Source organism: Alosa pseudoharengus, unplaced genomic scaffold (assembly GCF_046254945.1).
Source record: "Alosa pseudoharengus isolate Yale_2024_CS ecotype anadromous, Long Island Sound unplaced genomic scaffold, YU_APseudo_1.1 YU_APseudo_1.1_scf_9, whole genome shotgun sequence".
Lineage (NCBI taxonomy): Eukaryota > Metazoa > Chordata > Actinopteri > Clupeiformes > Clupeidae > Alosa > Alosa pseudoharengus.
In genome coordinates this window covers 5,518,679-5,539,309 of record NW_027468881.1, presented here as the reverse complement: position 1 = coordinate 5,539,309, position 20,631 = coordinate 5,518,679, and the positions used below count along the sequence as shown (strand labels likewise).

General features: G+C 40.5%; 2 protein-coding genes across 2 annotated transcripts in view; both read right to left on the bottom strand.

Moving 5' to 3' along the window:
• Positions 1-11,566, bottom strand: part of ppih (peptidylprolyl isomerase H (cyclophilin H)) — a 92,646-nt gene extending 81,080 nt beyond the window's left edge. The window contains exon 1 of the mRNA XM_076275744.1: positions 11,387-11,566. Within this exon, the coding sequence (XP_076131859.1) occupies positions 11,387-11,452 (66 nt within the window). The 5' untranslated portion in view covers positions 11,453-11,566. The remainder of the gene's footprint in view (positions 1-11,386) is intronic.
• Positions 11,567-13,599: 2,033 nt separating this feature from the next.
• On the bottom strand, positions 13,600-18,772 carry taf10 (TAF10 RNA polymerase II, TATA box binding protein (TBP)-associated factor). Its single transcript, XM_076275743.1, has 5 exons — positions 18,425-18,772; positions 17,350-17,507; positions 15,268-15,332; positions 14,974-15,088; positions 13,600-13,889 (listed from the first exon to the last, which is right to left on the bottom strand). Exons 1-5 carry the CDS (start codon positions 18,567-18,569, stop codon positions 13,800-13,802), a joined length of 573 nt encoding a protein of 190 aa, XP_076131858.1. The 5' UTR covers positions 18,570-18,772; the 3' UTR covers positions 13,600-13,799.
• Positions 18,773-20,631: the final 1,859 nt, after the last annotated feature.

The following is a 20,631-nucleotide window of genomic DNA, read 5'->3' as shown; positions in this document are numbered from 1 at the left end:
TGAGATAAGGTGGGAGGGTGGGGGATGGGTGGTGGTGGGAGGCGTGGGAGGGGCAGGTTAATTCTTAAATAATCAGGTTGTACTTTGTCTGTGTTAATCGAAAACCAATAAAAGGAATTTTGAAAGAAAGGAAGATCAGACCTTATCGGACAAGATTCCACACAACTTCTTGTTCAGACCATGGTCATCTCCAAGCTGGACTATTGTAATTCACTATTAGCTGGCTTACCCGCTTGTGAAATAAGATCATTACAGCTGATTCAGAATGCTGGAGCACGCCTCGTCTTCAATCAGCCAAAGAGGACACATGTATCTCCTATCCTAGTTACTCTTCATTGGCTCCCTATAGTAGCCAGAATTAAATTTAAAGCTCTCACTTTGGCCTATAGGACACTGACTGGATCTGCTCCTAGTTATTTTAATTCAATAATCAAGACTTACATCCCGCAAACCCCCACTGCGGTCTTCTGATGAGCGTCTGTTGTGTCGACCAGTCATAAACATCAGGTCTAATTCAAGACTCTTTTCCTCAGTGGTTCCATGTTGGTGGAATGAGTTGCCCAGTGCTCTCTGTTCCTGTGGTAGTTTTGGGTCATTTAAGACGGGGTTTTGGGTCGTTAAATACATTCCTGTTCAACATGCACTTAGTTCTTTAAGCGCTTCTTATGCGTTATGGTTTGTATAATATTGTTTTATTTCCATTAGGCTGTAGATTAATTTGACATTATTGTTTATTATTGATATTTTCCTTAATGTAGTCTTACCATGTCATTGTTTTTATATTATTGATTGAATGGACATTATTGTTTATTATTGCTTTTTTCCCTCATTTTCATTGATTAATTTATTAGGCTATTGATTGAATTGACATTGCTGTTTATTATTGCTATTCTCCTTATTATAGTTTGACCAACATTCTAATCTGTTCCCTGTTAAATTTTAAATATTATGTTGTTTTTGCATTTGTGTGTCGCTTTGGATAAAGGCGTCTGCCAAATCCCATAACCATAACCATAAAAGGACTTTGCCTCACCCGTGTGGACCTAGAAATAGTGCTACGGGGCTGGTAGTAGTGTCAGACATGGTTGATTATCAGGTAAAAAAAAAAAATCAGACATGTTCACACATATATTTATTTTATATTTCATAGCCTGCCCATAAACCTGAGCAATATACTGTACGTACGTATATATATATTAGTTATATAGAACGTCTATTTATACTCAACATATATACTCCATTTATCTCTGTAGACATGTCATCTGGAAACCTGTATTTATCCAACTATACACTGTACATTATTAATCTCTATTGTCTACACAGCACAGCCATACTCTACCTGCACTTGGCACAATGTTTCTTTGCACTTCTGGTTGGATGTCAACTGCATTTCATTGGCTCTGTACCTGTACTCTGCTAAATGACAATAAAGTTGAATCTAATCTAATCTAATGTAATATAGCCTGACTGTTCAGGTGACCCTATTTTGACGTCACAAAATGTTGGCAACCCCAATCATTCACAATATGTTGTGAGAGAGCGCATTTCAGCTATAATAATAATAATAATAATAATAATAATAATAATAATAATAATAATAATAATATGTTTATTTTATATAGTGCCTTTCTCAAACCCAAGGTCGCTTTACATAGTAGGAAGGCAGGGAAACACAAAAACAAACAAACAATACAACAGAGACAAAGGCAGGGAAATACAATAACAAACAAACAAAACAATACAACAAAGACAAGTTATCTGTAGGAACTATGTGTTGGGTGTGGAGGAGAAGTGATCATTAAACAGAAAGGTCTTGAGATGTGCTTTGAAGAAAGGAAGAGAAGGACAGGCACGAAGGGGTTGGGGGAGGGAGTTCCAGAGTTTGGGGGCCAAGGCACTGAAGGACCTGCCACCCAGGGTGGAGAGTCTGGAGCGGGGGATAGCCAAGAGGTTTTGGTCAGAGGATCTGAGTGAGCGGGAAGGAGTGTAAGGGGTTAGGAGGTCGCAGATGTAGGGGGGAGCAAGGTTGTGGAGGGCTTTGAAGGTGAGTAGTAGTACTTTGTATTTGATCCGGGACGGAACTGGTAGCCAATGGAGTTGATGGAGAATGGGGGTGATGTGTGCTGATCGTCTGGTATGGGTGAGGAGCCTAGCTGCAGAGTTTTGAATATATTGTAGTCTTTGAAGGGTTTTAGTGGGGAGACCAAGGAAAAGTGAGTTGCAGTAATCTAAACGGGACATAATGAAAGAGTGAACCAAAGTCTGTGCATCACTAGCAGAGAGGAAGGGTCGGAGGCGTGCAATGTTACGGAGGTGAAAAAAAGCAATCTTAGTGAGTGATTTGATATGAGGATCAAAGCTAAGGGTGGAGTCAAGCTGAATGCCAAGGTTTTTAACAACAGGGGTGGAGTGGACAGATGAGCCATCAATGTTGAGAGTGAGATGGGAAGATTTGGTGAGGATTTTAAGTCAGAGAGGCATTCAGTGAGGGAGCGATTTCAGCTCTGGTCTCACATCCAGTTCTGAGCAGTATTTTCCCCGAATGTCCTTGCAAGCTAATTTGTTTGTTTGAATTATTTCACCTGGTTGTTTTGCTACTTTGTTTGGAACGTTGATCAAGCATTATTACCCATTATGATCCCATGCCAGATGTCTACGTTTATTTTTAAATAACTAGATTGTAATGAAGGATCTGATTAGTTACTTAACTTGGAAATCATGTTTTTTTTTTTTCATATTTTCTTATTCAATGTATATATATTAGTGCTGTCAGTTAAACGCGTTATTAACGGCGTTAACGTATCGTAAAACTCCAAATAATAGCCCGGGCTTTTATTTTCCCAAATCGCCAAACTGCACAGGCTAGTATTAGAGACAGGCGTCTATATGAGACAGGCCTTTTAATTCCCTTTACACAAAAATTTTCCTCTGCAAAGATGGAAAATATTATCGAATTAATTATTTCATCTTATGTCTACCTATATGACTAGACTATCTGATGACAATTACGGATCATCATTCATTTAGTGTTGAGATTTTGTTCATTGTGAGATACAGTAAGATCCAAATAGCGGGATAGCCAGAACAGATGAAACACATTTTAATTAAACGTAATCTACAAAGAGATCGTATCACACTGAAAGCTCATATTTTGTCACTAGCAAATAGCCTATATCGTTCCTTTGTCAAATACAGTTGCATTATCAGCCCTGACCAAAACTGTTTGGAATTATTTATGCAAAAGTGGAACGTGCTTAATGTTTCATTCTCCCTCCTTTTCAGCACGAATGAAACAGCATGAGAGAGCATGAACCATATTGTTTGTCCCGTTTTGTATTTGCCAAATTTGACAACAGTCTACATTCAAATCATAGCCTAGCCTACTTCCAGGCTCGCAGGAACATATTTTTGACCAGGGGTGCTGAATAACAAAATAATCATGGATGTCATGGATGTCCGACGATTTCTCCCCCAGATTCGAATTTAGACAGCTAAATACGCCATTTCACCGCCGTGTATGAGTAGGTCTAAGAGTGAGAAGTTTTATAATGCCCTGGACAGCCACATTCCACTGCAACTATGCGCAGCACTTGCCACTCCGACTCAATAAAAACTGTGCGCACACTTAACCTATTTCAGTAGGTTATATAGCCAGAGAATGTCCGTAGACGGGCTCTGATATAGCCTAGTCTAAGGTAAATTCCTTTTCTGACTTCTTTCTCTTTATCACCATGGCATTTAGAATAAAGAATAACGTTCGCGAACCGTTCTGGTTTTGTTGCCAGCATAAAAACAAGCTTACCATCGGCCTATCCGCAAATTTTAAACACAAGGGATAAATTGAACGATGACGAAGTCGGACATATAGGCATAGTTCATATTGGAAAAAAAGTTATACAATTTGGAACTTGAGCCCAAATCACACCCAAGATTCCCAACGAGATGAGTATGAAGGTATATTGGGTGCAAAAGTGGCGAGCTAATTTAACTGCAGATTTTGCATGTGCACACTAAAGTCGTAAATGTGTAACAGTAAAGTTGAAGTTGTACATATTTTTTTTATATCTTGTTAACACAAAATAGGGGCTACGGGTTCACAAATCCTTTTTACAGGTACACAAATCCTATCCTGTGAGTCACAACTTTCAAGAGTCATGCACTTGACACTTTTGCTCCAAACGTTGCAGCTATTTCCTACAACTAGGTGAGATAATTGGCTATGTTATACTGAAGTTCCACAGTTAGCTAGCTAACAAGCTAACCGTTTTGCATGGGATGTTATGGTAAGTGTACATGCTAAATTTGTTCTCAACATGAGGTATTGCAAACGAATTAGGTTGGTAATTTACATAGTTTTGACATGAGTAAGTTACATAAACATAATTCTTCATAACTGCCGTGTTAGTAAAATGATTGAATGTCCTGTGAATTAAAAAAATAGATGTAACATCAACGTGTGATTACTAGCTGTCTTTCCCATTGGAATCAATAATATATTGTTAACTTGTTTTCCTCTAAAATGGGGCGTGATGCAGATTAAATGTATCTTTATGATGATGCGCCGTTAGTAGGCTAGGCTACGTAAAGGCATGCTGCTTGTTTGGGCTTACGAGCCGGCCAAAGAGTAGTAGCCTAGGCTGACGCATTAAATGTGTGCCGCCAAAGATTATTTCACCGTCACTTGTTCTGTTATCAACATTCCTCTTTGGCTGCTACTATTTGCGATGCACTCTGCTTTCGACATTCATTTACATTAGATTTCATTCTTTTCAATACAACCCCGCACACCAGCATCGCACTTTGCCGCCGTGTAAATCACGATTCAGTTATATTTGGTCGACGCTGCTCCATAAAATCCATTGTTCATCCAGTGTTTGCCTGTTAAGAACTTTGGCGCTGATGTGTGTGGCAAGTGACAGTACACCATAGACTGTAGGCCTATAAAATGGCAATGCACTCATGTTGAAAACTTCCTTAATTTCAACTGAACTCAAAGATAATTAATATAGTATGAATATAATATTTTCTGTTTGTTATGCCCTTTGTAATGTGTGTAGGCCTACATTTTGTGCACGCACTTCTGTAGCATTTATTTCAGTTTATATCAGCTAGATTTCTGAAGAATATATTGTGTTGCCTCAGGTCTGCTGCACATCTTTTGAAATTTGATTTGAAATAATCAAATAGACCTACGTCTTAAAGTTCAGTTAATAAAATAACTTGCTTTGCTTTCATTTGAATCCCAATCAAGATACACAATAATTGCTTTATTGTTAATATGAACTCCTGGAAAGTGTAGAAATGCAAAATAATAGAATTTTAACCATATGATAAAATATGTGATTAATCATGATTAATTATAGGAATTCAGTGATTAATCGCGATTAAAAATTGTAATCGTTTGACAGCACTAATAAATATGTAATATAAAGTTATAGAGACCCCACGGCCAACACCACCATTGAGAACTCCAACAGTGAATCAATGCACTCCCATGGCATTCAGGTCGTTAAATCTCTGCTATTATTTTTTTTCCATATATTTTTTCATCATATTATTTCAGTGTTTACATACTGTAAAAACATTACAGCATTACAATTGATAGCACCACCAAAACAAAAGAGCTGAGGATCTGCTTCAGGAGACAGCTTTTCTACATATTTGAGGAGAAAATCATTTGCACACACATCTCTCAGGACCTCACATGGACTGCCAACACTACCAACCTATCTAGTGAAGGAGGCACAGAAGCACTTCTACGTAAGGACACGAAGCAGGGCTTTGCAGTGCTCTGCAGTGCTCATGCTACAAAAAGACAGTCAGTGCTATGGGTGATTTACCAGCTTAGCACCAGTGATGCCTTATTTCAAATGTTCTCTAGAGTGTAGCCTACACATGAGGTGTTTGGGATGGGATGAAATCCTTTACAATATAATACTGTTAGAATACTGTTGGGTTGTCGAGGTTAGCACACTATAACGTTACAGCTACTTGTCAATATCGACTTGTCGTGCAGTATCCCCCCCCCCCCCCCCCCCAAGAGATTTTGTGAATTGTGCTACAAAACGATCAACCTCTGTAGTACCAGTTCTATGAGCAAAAAAAGTTAACATACAGCCCTGCTAAGGAAAGCTAACCTCTCTAAGCAGTTGTTGGTGTCCTGATGGAGTTCTGTGGAGAACAGTCTCACCTAAGGCCTCACACTTTGAGCACACTACACATTAGGGTTGGGCACCGAAACACGGTTCTAATATGGCACCGGTGCCAACGCAAACGGTAGTAACTGCATCGAATAACAACGTGGATTTCGGTGCCTCATTTCGGTGCTTAAATAGCGTTTTTTTCCCCCATTTATTTATTTATTTATTTTTTTATACGAGGCATCACTGCATGTCATGCGCCATCTCTAACGTCTTGCTCTGATAGCAACACATCCAGATACAGTTAGCTAACATATGATAAACACTGGATGTATAAACCAGAGGGGTGCATAGACGAGTGGACAGTGTTTGACAGCTTGCGTGAGCCCAAGTAGCTTATTTTAAAGCGATATCGCGAGCTCCTGTCAAAATCTAGCAGTGGGCTTAACTACACACAAGCAAAAGGCTATGAAACAACATCAACAGTAGGCTAGCCTATACTGTACGTTACACAATAGCCTTGCTAATGCACTAACTGACATTTATTTGAAATGTTATCAGCAAAGTTGTAAGGTGAAAACTTTATTTCACGGTGTGTTATGGCATGATATTAATCTTTCATGTGCACGAGGCCCATATAGCATCACAATATGAAGATCATGTTAAAAGTTAGCTGGCAAAAACATGAATATGTAGGTTACATACCTGATGTCACTGAGCTGTCAAAGAGGCTACGAAACCATCTCCGTAAGTTATCGCTAATTAAACTCAGCTGACTGGTGTTAGCGCATAGCCATAGTTGCTGTTAAAATGCCTACTAGGCTAGTGCTGGGAATCTAAACACTTCAACACCGACATGTAGCCTAACATGTTCAAAACTACTGCGTGTTATGGGTTTAGACATGAAATTTCTTGAAGCATTTGGGAACATACTGAATTAACTGGAAAGTAGAGTCCCTGTTAGATTAGCTTGCTTGCAAATGCTGTTGTCCATGACCTGGCAGTTTTATGGCAAGCGGTTTTAACATACCTTATGGCAAACCGCCTACACTGGGTAAACTTGAAAGCAGAGCTTACAATTGTGTGTGCATGCATGGCAAGCTGTTTTAACATTTAAATGTATTATTCATAGGAGCAATGAGATATTGATAGTAAATTGAATAACAGTTCAATTTCATGTTCACATTTGTCCTATCAATAAATAAAAAGCAATTCATGCTTTAGACCATTTTAATTTAAAACATTTTAAAAACACCGGTAAAAGTACCGGTTCAGGCACCGTTTCGGCACCGGCACCGTTTTAAAAGTATCGATTTAGCACCGGTATCGGATAAAACCCAAACGATACCCAACCCTACTACACAAACAACCAAGCCTCCTGCTAGCGAACATCACGGCCAATTCAAACGAGAAGTCAGAGCTTGAAGGCCTGCCCTTAACATTAGGGTCTCCTGATAAAATACAACCCCAAAACAGAAAAAGTTGGGACGTTGTGTAAAATGCAAATAAAAACTAAATGTGATAATATACAAATCTCGTCAACCCATATTTAGCAGCAAAAAGGACATAGACAACATATCTAATGTTGAAAATCAAAAGACTATTTCATGGGAAATATATGTTAATTTTGAATTTGATGCCAGCAACATGTTTCAAAAAAAGTTGGGACGGGAGCATGTTTACCACTGTACTGCTTCACTTCACTTCACTTCACTTCTCTTCATTTAACACAATTCTGTAAATGTTTAGGAACTGAGGAGACCAGTTGCTAGAGTTTTGAGAGTGAAATGTTGTCCCATTAGTCCCCAATACACGATTTCAGTTGCTCAACAGTATGGGGTATTCTTAGTCATGTTTTTCATTCCATTATGCACCTAATTTGACAAATCTGGACTGTAGACAGGCCATTTTAGCACACGGACTCTTCCTCTATGGATAAATACTATTTAAATATGTACAGAATTCATTTTGCCATTGTTTTCCTGAAATATTCAATGTCTTCCCCGGAATAGATATTGCCTGGATGGCAGTATATGTTGCTCAAAACCTGTATAACTTACATCTTTCAAAATTGATTGTGTTTTGCCAAATGTGCAAGATGCCCATGCTGTAGGCACTAATGCTCCTCCACATTGTCATAGATGTTGGGTTTGGAACTGAGCACTAAAACAAGTTAGATAGGTTGGATACTTGGATAGATTTAAACAAGCTCAGGTCCAGATAAGACGGTGGTATTTTCTGTATCGTGTCTCAATACAATTTTGGCTGCAGTTTTTGAATTAAGTATCAAACTGTGCACATAGACAATGGTTATCAGAGTTTGTTCTGAGCCATACAATGACAGGTGTGGAAACAGGTCTGGTGTTGATGCAGTGCAATCTGAAGTCCAAAAGACCACGAGCATCCATCTTAAGAAGCATTAAAATGACATTGTTTCATCATTTGTGCACACAGGTTTACACATGATGTGATGAATGCCCCTACATCTTTACTTCTAAGAGACCCTGCCTCTCTGGGATGCTCTTTTTCATACCCAATCATGTTGCCAGTTACCCTGGGGTGCAATTCCCAAAACCATAGTTGCTAACTTAGTTAGCAACTTTGTTGGTTGCAATGCAATTTCCCATTGCCAACCAACTAAGTTGCTAACGGGTTAGCAACAATGGTTTTGGGAAACGCACCCCTGATTAGTTGAGAAACAATCCTCCTTTTGTTTTCTTTATCATTACACACCTTTTCCAGCATTTTGTTATCCCTGTCCCAACTTTTTTTGAAACATGTTGCTGGTATCAAATTTAAAATTAACATATATTTTCCATGAATTTCCATGGCCATTTTTAACATTTGATATGCTGTCTGTCTCCTTTTTGCAAGAAAATATGAGTTTAAGAGATTTGCAGATTATTACATTCTGTTTTTATTCACATTTTACACAACGTCCCAACTTTTTCTGTTTTGGGGTTGTACAACAATGGACAAAAACAAGCAGACAAGATGGAAGAAGTGCGCCAAAATTGTTCAGTCATCGCGTATGTTGCTAGCAACAACTCAAACTTGATGACTCATTTGAGACAGCACAACACACATGTGAATATCACTGCCACTACTGCAAGGGGAAAAAAAACAGTGCATTGAAAATGATGCTCACTTAAACAGCCTTTCAATGTGAATTCAAAATGGGCCAAAACAATAACAAATGCCATTGAGGGTTTTAACGCAGCAGATGTATGACCATACTCCGGTGTTGAGAACACAGGTTTTCAACACATGCTGAAGAAGGTGCTAGGTAGAGTCAGTCATTCACTTCAAGACCAAACAAGAGATACATTATATACCAAAACACACTCATAATAGTCACCACATTGCACCAATAGATCTCCAGTTATGAAATGCTTTACAGAAAGTTTCCACACAGTGAAACATCTCATGGATTTCACCCTAGCAAACGTCGCCTTGGTGGCATGGACAGTGAAACAGCTGTAGTAGCTGGCAAGTGGTGACAGGCGAGCTAATCAGACTATCGGCTAGTTCAAAGGTTTACCTAATTAATGAACATTAAAAATTAAGAGGTACGTTTAACAACAAGCAGCTGCGTACTCATCAGTGCTAACGGAATAAGGAAATAACCTCAACTTCTGATCAGGATGTGAGAATGGTAACTGAGGTACATAAACCACTAAAAACCCTCACAACAATTTTTACCTCCTTCTCTCTAAATCTATTTCTTAAATTCTTTCTAAATCTTTCTTTTATATCCTTATAAATATCTGGCGACACCTCTGCACAGTAAATCTGAGCAGCTAACTAGCCTACTCTGCACAGGAAATCTGAGCAGCTAACTAGCCTACCATTTCACTACATGTTCACAACAGTATCACTATGTATGTGACCAAATCCATGTCCATGAATCCTATAACACTGATGAGTTCTGAAGCCACACCCTCAGTTCAGTATCACGACCCTGCCTGTGAAAACCCCATTGCTCAACTCTATGGAACCCAAGTCCAGATTTTCATCAAAGAAAATCTGGAGGACAGATACCAGTACTCTGCTTGTCATGACTTCCTCCACAAATGCAGAACTCTTGACCCAAGGTTCAAGACCCTTCCTCATCTGGATGACGCCTGAAAACATCTATGATGGCCTTATTACAGAGATTGTAACAGGCACTGTATTCATTTTCTTGTGCATAAAATGTCTTAACTTCGAAATATTTGCTGCTACAGTGTCAGTAGTACAACAGTACAATGTCGTTTCATTTTGTAGAATGAGGACACCACAGGGACAACAGCAGCAAGTTCAGCCCCCAGGGAGAGTCATCTGATTCATCTCCTCCTAAAAAGTTTGGTGAGCTCTTCAAGACTCAGGTGGGAAACAAGCCTGTTTTGCAGCTGATGAAGGAAGAAGTTACCTCATACAAAGCAGTAGGCTGTGTTTCACTGCACTGTAACCCACTCTAATGGCGGAGGACCAATGAAACCACACCTCACATTGCCAAATTAGCAAACCGATAGCTTGCTATGTCTTGCTGTAACAGTCGCAAGTGAGAGAGTATTTTCTACAGCTGGGGACATTTAAATTGCCAGCAGATATGCCCTTTCTGCGGACAATATGTAAGTTGCATGAAACTGAACAGGGCTACAAGTTGGAACTGTTCATGCTGAACTTTAAATAATATGGAAAATGTCCTAATAAGCCTGGAAACGTTCATTTCCTAACATAAAAGTTTATTTAACAAAGCTGGAACTGTTAGATGATATGGAAAAGTTAATTTCATAAAATTAAAATTAATCTGACAGGGCCAACAAGCTGGAACTCAATGCTGCACATTAATCAATGTTGAAAAGTTCAACAGCCCAGCCTCCGAAAACTGGGAGCAAAGTAGGGGCAGCCTGTACCCCAAAACAAAACCGAAACCTTTGTGGATTTTCTCTGGGAATACTATCTGGTGCGAACAAATGTAAGCTTGGAACTGGAATGTGTTATGTGGTTGGACAACAAAGTAGCATGATATTCCCGATAACACCATCTCACATGATGTGCGATCACTACTGACAAAGCTGCTTGGAATAACGGATGACGCTCACATGCTAACGGACTTTTATTTCCATTTTCTATCAAAAAAGGTCTATCTAGATCTTTATGATACTTTATTTATGGAACAACATTAGCTAGCAATGCTAGTTCGATGTAATATGCTAGCTGAGATCTTAACGTTATAGTTTGCCACAAGATGAACTCCTTACCTGCCCGCCGATTGTGACGTCAAAAAACACAATTGGGTTGTTGGGATTTGATGGCTGAACGTTCATGATGAAATCTAAGACGTTCCAGTTATCTCTTAAATTTAAACAACACGGTTTATAATTGATGTTATTAAGCAGTACAGCGTGGACTTGCACGGCGATTCAAAAACGTTTCGCACGACAAATGTACAACAGCCGATAGAGTACAATTCTACGGTAGCTGCAGTAGGACAATCTACACGAGAGTTTAACACATGTTTCTCCTTTGTCCACTTCCTAAAGTTTCCAAACATTGAATTAAACACCACCATTTTAGTAAACCTTAGTATTTAGGCGATACATTGCAAGTGTTTAGCTAAGTTTTATAACTACCGTTAAAAGTCGTAATACGTTTTGTAATTGCACAACAGCGGCGTGATCACAGACTGAATGGAAACGATTTCGGCTGTCAAAAGGCTGACAAGTAGGCCTACACTGCTGTAGCAGTAGGATTCTAGTAGCAATCTTGAGACGTTTAGACAGTCAACCCATGTAAGAAATATTTACAAACAAAATAGGGCATGGGGGGGGGGGGGGGGGCAGCCGTGGCCTACTTAGACTTGTAACCGGAGGGTAGTTGAACCCCGACCAGTAGGCACGGCTAAAGTCCCCTTGAGCAAGGCACCTAACCCCTCACTGCTCCCCGAACGCCGCTGTTGTTGCAGGCAGCTCACTGCGCTGGGGTTATTGTGTGTTCACTGTGTGCTGAGTGTGTTTCACTAATTCACGGATTGGGATAAATACAGAGACCAAATTTCCCTCACGGGATCAAAAGAGTATATACTTATACTAATTTCTGCATATTGCAATTCACATTAACTTTCTACGTTCCACTTTCAAGGTGGTGAGTTTCATGGATGTTCAGCAGTGTGGGGACCGAGGCCTTGAGTTCAAAGCATAATTTCCTATGAATGATTATCTATCGCTCCCGTTCCAGTGTTCCATGGCCTCTCTACTCATGGTAACCAGTTAGAATGTTATAGAAGAATGGTTAATAACGTTCTTTTAAAAAGGACATTGTCTTTACAAATTTATTTATGGTCGGAAAATAATTGATAGCCTAACTACAGGCACAGAAGCCCCTGCTTTAAGCCCCTGTAATAGCCTAGCCTACGTATGTGTGGTGCTACCAACTGCATGCCACTATCCTAGAGTCTCTGGTTGCCTATGTTTTGATCCCGTCTGCATTTATCCCAATCCGTGAATTAGTGAAACACACTCAGCACAGTGAACAGAGTGAGGTGAAGCACACACTCATCACTGCTACAGCGGCGCTCAGGGAGTAGGGGTTTAATAGGTGCATTCAGAGCCCGTCTACGGAGAGCCTGGCCACTCCAGTCCCATTGTACCGAATTTTGGTTGCAGTTCCACCAGATTTCCACTGGGGGCGATCGCCATGAGTGCAGAATGAATGGGAGTCAATGGAGCTAGACGGCTAAATTTGTCTCTTTCACCTGATTGTCGTTGACAAATCTCAGATTTGATTGTAGTTTGTATAACTTCAACATGGGTTATAGGTCAAAAGTTGAATTAACGAGTACTTATGTCCTTTTGATTTCTTACAGTTTGGGTCGTTGTTGCCCATAACACGCTAGCATTGTGCTAATGAGTGACTAATGATTAATGAGTAATCATTGACACGTTTGAAAGGCTTTTTAGAACAATTAAGTGACTTTAAAAAATATAATACTCGACCAAGTGTATTTTCTTTGCCTCCCCTTTCGAATACAATATTCAAATTACTTGAAAAAAAATCGGGGTTCGGGGTTCGAACCGGCAACCCTCCGGTTACAAGTCTGAAGCCCTAACCAGTAGGCCACGACTGCCTGCATTTCAGTAATTTAGGCTATATAGCCTACTTGGAAAAGGCAGTTACTGTAGATAGTGTTGGATAGGAAAATCATTTTAATGAACTCATAAAAGGCCTAGCCTGTTATACAGGAAAGACACTGAGTCATGAAATCAGAGTAATATTCAAAGAAAGGTAACTCGGAACGATAAATACCATTATTAACTGGCTATCTAAAATTGAAAATAGCATTTTCAATCCGGAACAAGTGAAATTGGTTTTGTTACCATTTTCGGTTATGTTCATCCAGAAATGTTTTTTCTGGTTTTCGTTCTTTGAACCATTTCTAATCCTGCTTTAAACACACTCGGTACACAGTAACAGCTTTGGTTTGGAAGATTTTATTGAGCTCAATAAAATATCACAAATGCATAAATGAACATAAGGACGACATGCTACAATGAATTATAAAAATGCTAACTGAACAGAAGCAAGACAGTTCTACACCGTGTGTGTGTGTGTGTGTGTGTGTGTGTGTGTGTGTGCGTGTGAGTGTGAGTGTGTGAGTTGAAGGTCTTGAGGTGACTATGAGAAGTAGTGGGGCTTCTTCACATTGATGCCATACTCAGAGAGAGCGGGGGCCAAGTCCTCCATGGTCAGGGTGTACTTCTTATCCTAGAATCAGGGAGAATGACCACCACAAAGACATGAGGCAGAGAGTCATTACAGCGTTGCTAAACTCAGAGAATTGTGTGGCAGGAGCAGGCTTCACTCAGTCTCTTATTGTCTTTTTGAGAGTGCTGGGCCATACGTATAGAGTGTCCCAGTGACTTCCGTTTTACTTCCGCTACAAGGGACCTGTCTTTCAAAAAAATATGAACGGGAGTTAATGGAGAGATAACAATTATTTTTCGGTCCAGTTTGAATTGTGGCACGAATTTCACATATGATGTGTGTGAATTTAAAAGATAATTTTTCACGTCAAGAAAGTACTGTTGTTCGATAGACTTCAAAAGTTATGTTGGTTTTGTGCGAATCCGCTCAGTGGACTACATCTCTTGTCTCGAACGATGTACGTCACCAACGTAATGAAACGATAAGATTAGCATGCTAGCTGTTATGCTAGTTAACGGTTGCATCTTGCTGCCTGCTATGTCACTTAACAGTATCTAATGTACAGTCTATGGACGAATACAACTTACCTGATGTGTTTAATCCTCTGACTCATGGTATTTTCATCGGCAAGGAAAGCCCAATTAAGATCTGTTGCTGGTATGCTTGTACAATCTAGTGTGGCTGTGAATGAGCTAACGTCACTAGCGCGACTGATGGGTTTGTAGTCGTTGTAATTACGATCTTTCACAATGTTGTAATTCAATAGTTACGAAACAAACTGCAAATGTCTTTACATGAAAAATTGTCTTTAAAATTGACAAACATTATATGGGTAATTCAAGGCACAAGTCAACCGGGACCAGAAAATCATTTCTTTTTCGCCATAGGCTGGTGTTAAATTTTTTTTGAAAGATAGGTCCCATGGAGGCAAATGGAAGTGGCGTCACTGGGACACTCTATAACTGATAAGAAAGAAAGGAAAAGGCCGGACTTCGCATACAGAAGTGTTTATATTGCACCTTTTTCCTTCTTTCTTAGCGTAGCTAAACTCACCATGACTGTGCCTCTAATTGCATACTACTGTACACCATTCATCATCCTTTATCTAAAGCACCACAGCATTTGACTCTGCCATCACACCGACCTTAGTCTTATTCCTGGAGCTTCCGGAAGCGGTTCCTTTCATTTTGCAGTGCTGGAGGGCATCGTTAGCAATGTCGGAAATAAACTTCTGGGCAGCTAATGAGATGAGCCGGATTCTAAAGAAAACAAAATCAAACAAATATTGAAAAGTTTATGTATATATACACACATGACCAATATATACAAAATTTTTATGTACATATATACATGACCAATATATACGAAATATTTATGTACATATATGCATGTCCAATATATACGAGGCGGCATATTATAGATAAACAGCGACACTTACATTCTAGGATCAGATGCCTCAAAACCAGCTCGGTTAAGGTAGTAACCCGTCACTGCATCTGGGATCTGTGGATCAGAGAGAGAGACAGGCAGTGAATCAGTCAGAGAGAGACCGGCTGTGGATCAGAGTGAGAGAGAGAGGGACAAGCTGTGGATCAAACTGAGAAAGAGAGAGAGAGAGAGAGAGAGACAGACAGAGAGACAGGTTATTGGTCAGAGAGAGAGAGAGATGCTGCCGGTCAGAGACAGAGACAGGCTGTGGATCAGAGAGAGAGAGAGAGAGAGACAGGCTGCTTATAAGCGCTTTCAGACATACGTGTAAGACCGGAGGTTCTTCGGATGTTAAACGGTGGGGCCGTATATCTGAACGACATAACCGGTCATATGGAAGTCCGAATTTAGCCGGTTGTTCTACTACTCCACCCCTAGTATTTCCTCCGGACATTATCTAAATGTGCTTTGTCTGAACGAAGCGTAGAACATGCGGTTAAAATTCACACCTAGTGAGAGGGCGTGTCGGTGACGTTTCTTTCGTGTGTCCATGTGGTTAAATCTGACTTAAATGCCAGTGTTATGATGGAGTGGCATAGTGCTGTCAAGAAAATCTCCGACCTGGAAATATGCAGACATCACGGAGCTACTGTCCATGAGGGCAGACAGCATTGTGATGGAACACATGAAGGGAACGGCAAGAGACACGTTGATGTAGCCTACAACTGCATCGCAAGGCCAAACGAATTCAAAAGACCAAATCATCATAAGCAGAAGGCGCTGAAAAGGCAGTAGCCTACAGCGACGTCGTTGATGACAATAACACGAGTATTTAATAAATTGTTAGCCAACACGGTCGGTTTTCTGTTCATTGATAGCCTTCTCATGACCTCACTGCTGAGCTCGCTGATATTTGTTGAGCATAAATATGCCTAGAGAAAATGAAAACGAAGAAAACCCAACTTTGTTCCAAGCTCCTTACGTAAATGCAATAGACACATGGGGAGAGGATGCTTTTGGAAAAATAAACCATGAAAAAACGAACCACTTCACTGTAATGTTAGTATTTTGTTTGTTGCTTAAAAACGTTGTATATGAAGGCCTTGAAGTTTTGAGTTAGCCTACTGAATTGGCTGGTACCATAAAGTTTGTGCATGCTCTCTCCAACGCAGATTTGGGGTTCCATAGCCAAGTAATTCTGCTACATAACGTTGAAAACAGATAAATGTGTATTCGAAGCACACATACAAATACTGTAGGTCAATTTCAAGTGCGCATTAACGTGACTACTTCAAGTATTAGCCTACGCAGAATAGAGTTTTCTTTTTTAGCCTACATAATGCATACACTTTGTAAACAAACAGCAGCTGTGACAGCGGCAACATATATTCTGCGTCATATCTCGCCTCTTGTGAACTCTACAAGCCCTCACCCCTCACTCGACAACCACATGGAAATGTTGTAATGTGCGTCTATGTCGTTCACACATAGGTCCGTATAAGGTCAGTATAAGGTCCGCAGGTTAGCATCATTATCCGAATCATCCGAAGGGTAGGACCTCCGTTTGACAAACCTCCGCATACAGTATACACCGGATGTTATATCTGAAAGCCCTTTATGATAACTCAGTGGGTAACTCAGTGCTGTTGCTGTGATGCACTGAGTTACCCACACCTGATTTTTGGCCGACCGATAAACCACCAGAACACAATCAACACAAACACATGAAGAGGCCTGCGTTGACTAGAGCAGCCATTCTCAAACTTCTTTCACCAGAGGCCCGGTTTTGACAGACTTTGGAATCATTGGGCCCATCAACAGGACCCTCCCTCCCCATCTATGTTTGATGACACCAAATTAGCCAAATTTTTTCATATTCCCTTTTTTCTTTTTCTGTCGGTCCGCAGTTCAGCAAATTATCAGACGGAGCACCGGGCATAATTTCACTCTGAGGCTCCGCAGACCAGTAGTCTCCTCGTCGCAGACCAGTGCCGGTCTGCGACCCATAGTTTGAGAAATGCTGGATTAGAGTACAGGCTTGCTGCCGCTGCACTGAGCACTGAGCCCAGGAGTCCTCGAGCTCAGAGCTTACCGTGGGTGTGTAGTCCTCCAGCTGCATCAGGAAGTCAGCCAGTGGCATGGTAGAAATGGCCGGCTTCACGTCTCCATTGGCGATTCCGGACGGCATATACACGCCATTAGACACTGATGCATCAGAGGATGGGGTCGCCATGGCAGCGGAGGTTGGAACTGAAGACACGCAGGTGCAGGTAAATTGACATAACGTTAGTGAGTTGGGCAACCTTTCTGATGTAGCAATGACTTATTACACGGCTCTTCAGAGTGCTGCAGAAAGTTCCATTCACATGAATGGGCCTTCCCAACGTTCGGGCCTATGTTAAATCTACATAAATCACCGGCAAAGCATTTAATCACCGCTGTCAATGGCAACGGGTTTTGTGCTTCTGATTAATATCTTTCATATCACTACGCAAGGACTGGAACTTCATTCAAACGTGAAAGCAGACGGTTGATCAGCTGTGTTCTAAAGAATGTTTAATTCAAGTTCAGCAGCGTGTGTTGTTGCGAACTATTTGTTTCTCAGCAAATGCCACGATGAACGGTAACAAATAGGCTAGGTTATGTAGGCTAAAGTCATATCGTGGGGAGTTTATTATTTCGTTTTGGCAAGTAGCCGTATAATAAGCGGGATAATGTATAGAACGCCGGTCATTACTGTGTCGGGGTCCGGTTCGCCCTGTCGGGACTTATTTTCCCAGTAATGACCGGCGTTCAATACATTATACCTTACATATCATTTAACGTCATGGTCATGCATTCTTGCTGACACTGATAATCTCACGGATGACCCTGCATTTTGCCAATCCTGAACCTTTTACAGAACACCTTTCACCAGCTACACAATTTCTGAATATAGCCTAAATACATATTATTACAGGAATTGTTAAATTGCAAAGATAACTACATTAGTATCGTGACTATGCATCAAATGCATTACTTATGTTGAAATGTACAAGTAAACCATCCTTCTGGAACCCAGAGTTTGGGGAATAACAGTGATCGCCAAACTCGGTGGAAGTAAATTAGTTCACTGTGTTTGCTACCTGATGGGACAACACTTTACAAACTGTGGGTCGACAACTTACCGTTACTAGCTCCGATGGAAGGTATACTGCTCACGTTTGATGCTGCATTGTTTGTGAGTGTGATACAGTTGCTGCTGTTGCTCGATGTAGACGAATTCGATGCTGTTCCTCCAGTGGTCACTGGCTGCGAAGTGTCAACGTTCATGTTAACAAACTCACAAAATCAACTACAACGAGCTGATAGCGAACGCAGATTAAGAAAATAACACGGTGATTGCACTTGTAAAGACTTTTCAGTGATGACACATGGACAATGTATTGTCTATGATACAAAAATACCGAGAGAAACGGTGGAGTTTATGGACTTCGCGGTGCAAACTGTTTTGCTCACTAATGGAAATCTCTTCAACTTCCGTGTGCAACACATTTATTATCCGACTGAAAGCCTTGCCCATGTATAGTTCCTAGGAGTGACTTTCCTTTCCAGGTCGGACAGACAGACTCTTACTTGAAAGATACAGGAGGTGGAGGTTGCTTCATTTAAATATGAGAATATTGTCGCACCTCCAGCCTTGCATGTTCTTGAGGAATGAGAGAGTGTTGTTGTCCAAGGCAGGGTGAGGAAGGACAACCTGTGAGCACACTCACAGCTAGACAGTACACCTCATGTAGTCAAATTCAGCGACTGCCCATCAAAGTGCTGGGTCATTCTACCCAAAAGGTGGAATCTGGGTGATGAAAATCTGCTCAAATGTATTTCTTTCAACATACCCAGAACTTGTTTAATAGCGTTAATTAACCTGTAAAATTGATGAATCCACAAAAAGTACACCTTCATTTATTTATATAGTTATTTGTAATATTTTCTAATTTCGCTAGCCATCAGAAAAGGAACACTAATGACAGTAAGACCAATGACAATTTAAGTAAGACCAATGACAATTTTCCCCCAAAATGGTTGCCGTGCGAATGACCGTGTCATCAGAAGTATAAAAATCACTTAATTATTAAATATACTTGATATAGCCTATATACAGATATATATACACAATAAATGAATATATGTGTACATATATATATATATTTACACCCAACTGCAACTGCAGCTTTTAACTTTATTTATTCTTAAAAAGTAAAAAATTAGTGTAAACCAGGGGTCACACGGAAACAGCACCACCAGATGCAAACATACATTATACACACAGGACAAACAATGGACCACTGCACATTTTTCTGATGTCATCGTATGGTTTCTGTGACATTCAAATGAGTTGACGGTCATAATCAAAATTTAGAGACCACTGTAAATTTGAGTATGACCATAAACTCATTCGAATGTCACTCAGCAACCAAAGGCTGCATCAGAAAACATCAGAAAAATGTGCAGTGGTCTCTTATTATGACCTCCATACAGTATAGGTTTAGTCAGGTTTTTTTAATAGTGAATTTCCGTCAAAGATTCCCGGGACACTGAGAGACCGGGCTGCACGAAACTTGGTGGGTATGTAGCCCCACAAGGGTGACACAGAACCATTGTTTTTCGTCAATCGCCCACCCGCTGCAACAGGCTCCCCTAAAGGAGGGTAGATCAGAGAACACAGTTTTCTGTGAATATCTTGAGAACCGTAGGGCCTAGGATGACCAACTTGTTTTGTATGTTGGTCTCAAGGGGCCATGTCAACCCATCCCATATCCACTCATTTGAAGTATAGCGCCACCTAGTTAAAAATGAAAAAGCAAAAACAAGGTGTTGTAACAACAAAGGTTGACAAATGCACGGAATTTGAAGGATCATTATGACACCCTCTGAATGCATGCCAAGTTTCATGGAATTCCGTTCATGGGGGACCCTACAATAAATGAATATAGCCTATGTGTACAGACTGTACACAACACACACACACACACACACACACACACACATAAACACACACACACACACACACACACACACACACACACACAAACACACACACACACACCATTACCCCCCCCCCCCCCCCCCCCCACACACACACACACACACACACAGAGACATATAAAACACACACACACATGCAGGCAAGCAGACACACACACACACACAAATTGATAAGCGTGATTTATTTTTTGCGGAGAGAATGTGAAGCACTGAGCGGCGGTCGTATTTTGTACCGCTTTGCGGTACATCTAGTTCCTGCAGCATAGGATCATTTGTGCCTCTTTCACGTTGCGATTTCGGAGGGGGGTTGGGGGTGCAGTTTCCTACCCGAAACTAGAAACTTGCT

Coding starts and splice junctions, on each gene's coding strand:
- taf10 (XM_076275743.1), bottom strand. CDS start 18,569: ATGAACGTTGACACTTCGCAGCCAGTGACCACTGGAGGAACAGCATCG. Junction 17,508..18,424: donor TTCCATCGGAGCTAGTAACG/GTAAGTTGTCGA, acceptor GCGTGTCTTCAG/TTCCAACCTCCGCTGCCATG. Junction 15,089..15,267: donor GAGGCATCTGATCCTAGAAT/GTAAGTGTCGCT, acceptor TGTTTTCTTTAG/AATCCGGCTCATCTCATTAG.